General features: G+C 51.5%; 1 protein-coding gene across 2 annotated transcripts in view; it reads left to right on the top strand.

Annotated features, from left to right (window-relative positions):
• The window catches only part of tmem179bb (transmembrane protein 179Bb), a 5147-nt gene extending 1845 nt beyond the window's left edge, over positions 1-3302 (top strand). The window contains exons 2-6 of one of the 2 annotated variants that reach the window (XM_035434454.1): positions 6-202; positions 1711-1848; positions 2159-2237; positions 2820-3002; positions 3058-3302. In XM_035434454.1, the coding sequence (XP_035290345.1) occupies positions 6-202; positions 1711-1848; positions 2159-2237; positions 2820-2978 (573 nt within the window). In that variant the 3' untranslated portion in view covers positions 2979-3002; positions 3058-3302. Of the gene's footprint in view, positions 1-5; positions 203-1710; positions 1849-2158; positions 2238-2819 lie in introns of both variants that reach the window. The other variant, XM_035434453.1, reaches the window with a different exon arrangement.

Genomic DNA, 3302 nt, shown 5'->3' with positions numbered 1-3302 from the left:
TGCAGGGTCATTTCTCCGGGCAGTGTCTGCTCTATGGTAGCGTGCACTACAACACGTCCACCCAGAGCCTGGACCCCGACACGTTCAGCTCCCCCTCACTCTGCTACTTCATAGCGGCCATCTCCATCAGCGTGGCTGTCTGCTGCTTCTCCTTCATCCTGTACTGGGCCTACAGCAAGTGCATGGGGGACCGACTCCAACGGTGAGGCCCCGGAGCAGTGTGTGTGCGTGTGTGTGCGTGTGCGTGTGTGTGTGTGTGCGTGTGTGTGTGTGCGTGTGCTGTGTGTGTGTGTGCGTATGCGTGTGTGCGTGTGTGTGTGTGCGTGTGCGTGTGTGTGTGTGTGTGTGTGCGTGTGTGTGCGTGTGCGTGTGTGCATCTTCTCACTGTGGGAGATAGTCAGGGGCTGACGGATCTCCTCACTGAAGCATCCAATCAGAGAGAATCATCATCATAAATTACAGCAGAACACAGCGAGGTCTCATCAGCACCATGTGCTGTCCATTACTGACCCGCATCCACCAATCAAACGGCATCGTATTCATTGGCTGAAATGCTGTGATTGGTCAAGTTCTGTGAGCCATTATTAGGTCACAATGGCTGTGTACATTGAGGAGCCATCTCCATTTGGTGCTGTACAGGCAGAGAAACTGCTTTACTGGATGCCTTTACTGATGCCTTTTCGCCATCTAGTGGTGAAAGGCTGGTACTGTGGTTACAGGTGGACAGCTCATGCTCAGGTGAATGAGTTGGTGGGAGAATTAATTTTGGAGTGACTGAGGTATTATTTGAGATTAAAAGGGAGTTTCTAAATGAATGAATGGATGAAAGAGTTTCTGCACAGTTGGGTGAATGGGCTTTTGAGTTGTGAATGAATAAGTGTGTGTTTGGGAGATAGTGGTGATTCAGAGTGTGTGTTTGGGAGATAGTGGTGATTCAGAGTGTGTGTTTGGGAGATAGTGGTGACTCAGAGTGTGTGTTTTGGAGATAGTGGTGATTCAGAGTGTGTGTTTGGGAGATAGTGGTGACTCAGAGTGTGTGTTTGGGAGATAGTGGTGATTCAGAGTGTGTGTTTGGGAGATAGTGGTGACTCAGAGTGTGTGTTTGGGAGATAGTGGTGATTCAGAGTGTGTGTTTGGGAGATAGTGGTGATTCAGAGTGTGTTTGGGAGATAGTGGTGACTCAGAGTGTGTGTTTGGGAGATAGTGGTGATTCAGAGTGTGTGTTTGGGAGATAGTGGTGATTCAGAGTGTGTGTTTGGGAGATAGTGGTGACTCAGAGTGTGTGTTTTGGAGATAGTGGTGATTCAGAGTGTGTGTTTGGGAGATAGTGGTGACTCAGAGTGTGTGTTTGGGAGATAGTGGTGATTCAGAGTGTGTGTTTGGGAGATAGTGGTGATTCAGAGTGTGTTTGGGAGATAGTGGTGACTCAGAGTGTGTGTTTGGGAGATAGTGGTGATTCAGAGTGTGTGTTTGGGAGATAGTGGTGACTCAGAGTGTGTGTTTGGGAGATAGTGGTGATTCAGAGTGTGTGTTTGGGAGATAGTGGTGATTCAGAGTGTGTGTTTGGGAGATAGTGGTGACTCAGAGTGTGTGTTTGGGAGATAGTGGTGACTCAGAGTGTGTGTTTGGGAGATAGTCGGCTCAGTTCTGGGTTGCCTGTGTGCTGATAGTGTACACAGTGGGAGAGGGACTGACCGTGCCCGTTTCCAGGGAGACGCTGTGGCTGAACGTGACGCTGGGGGTGTGCGGGGTCTTCCTCTTCTTCCTGCTGGTGTCCGGCTGCATCCTGAGGGTCGGCCGCGACCGCCTGTGTCTGTCCGTCCTGCAGAGCATGCCCCTGCTCGACAGGTCAGGAGACCCCGCGTCTGATAAACCTGCACTCCTCTGTTCCCACAACCACCTTTCTGTTCATCTGTCATACCGCTCTCTCCTTCTCTTCCCTCTCACATTCCCTCTCTCCATCGCTCTCAGTACGCACATGTGTCATTTTACCAGAATGTTTTTCAGTCCATCACATGATGTTAAACAGTAAAATACTGACTGTAAGCAAGCTGAGCTCATAAAGTGCAGTTTAATTGAAACCCTGTGCTGATGAAGCTGTTTCTATGCACAACACTGACAGAGAGCAGGTCTGTGACAGACGTGTGTTTCATTGCAGCTGTGAGCAGGCGGAGAACGAAACCTGGGCCTACCCCTACAGCGGGAGTCAGTTTTACACAGGACTGCACAACACGGAGGTCAGTACTGCAACACTGACACTGCCCCGCAATCACAGCACTGAGGTCAGTACTGCAACACTGACACTGCCCCGCAATCCCAGCACTGAGGTCAGTACTGCAACACTGACACTGCCCCGCAATTACAGCAATGGGGTCAGTACTGCAACACTGACACTGCCCCGCAATCACAGCACTGAGGTCAGTACTGCAACACTGACACTGCCCCGCAATTACAGCACTGGGGTCAGTACTGCAACACTGACACTGCCCCACAATCACAGCGCTGAGGTCAGTACTGCAACACTGACACTGCCCCACAATCACAGCACTGAGGTCAGTACTGCAACACTGACACTGCCCCACAATTACAGCACTGGGGTCAGTACTGCAACACTGACACTGCCCCACAATCACAGCGCTGAGGTCAGAACTGCAACACTGACACTGCCCCACAATTACAGCACTGGGGTCAGTACTGCAACACTGACACTGCCCCGCAATCACAACACTGAGGTCAGTACTGCAATGCTGACAGTATATTCTCTCTCCATCTCTCTCTCCCTGTCTCCCTCTCTCCATCTCTCTCTCTCTGAGAAACAGAAGTCAGTGTGGGTGAACTTCTTCTTCTGGGTGGTGATTGTTGCTGTGGTGACCGTGCAGAGGCGGTGGGGGTCAGAGTTCAGGGTGGTGGGGGAGGATGCAGACTGGAGCTCGTCTGAGACAGAGCCCTTCTTCCACCGCCCGTCCCGTCCGCAGTGACCCAAAAACTACACCACCCCTGTCACCACACCCTGACCACGCCCTGACCACACCCTGACCACGCCCTGACCACACCCTGACCACGCCCTGACCACACCCTGACCACATCATGCCATATGACACTATACTACAGGAGAGCCAGTGACTATTTAACACCCTACAGACCACACAGTACTACAGGAGAGCCAGCCAGTGTCTATTTAACACACTACAGACCACACAGTACTACAGGAGAGCCAGCCAGTGTCTATTTTACACCCTACAGACCACACAGTACTACAGGAGAGCCAGCCAGTGTCTATTTTACACCCTACAGACCACACA

This window comes from Anguilla anguilla, chromosome 9 (assembly GCF_013347855.1).
Source record: "Anguilla anguilla isolate fAngAng1 chromosome 9, fAngAng1.pri, whole genome shotgun sequence".
Lineage (NCBI taxonomy): Eukaryota > Metazoa > Chordata > Actinopteri > Anguilliformes > Anguillidae > Anguilla > Anguilla anguilla.
The sequence above is the reverse complement of the archived record's forward strand: the minus strand, read 5'-3'. Positions and strand labels throughout refer to the sequence as shown.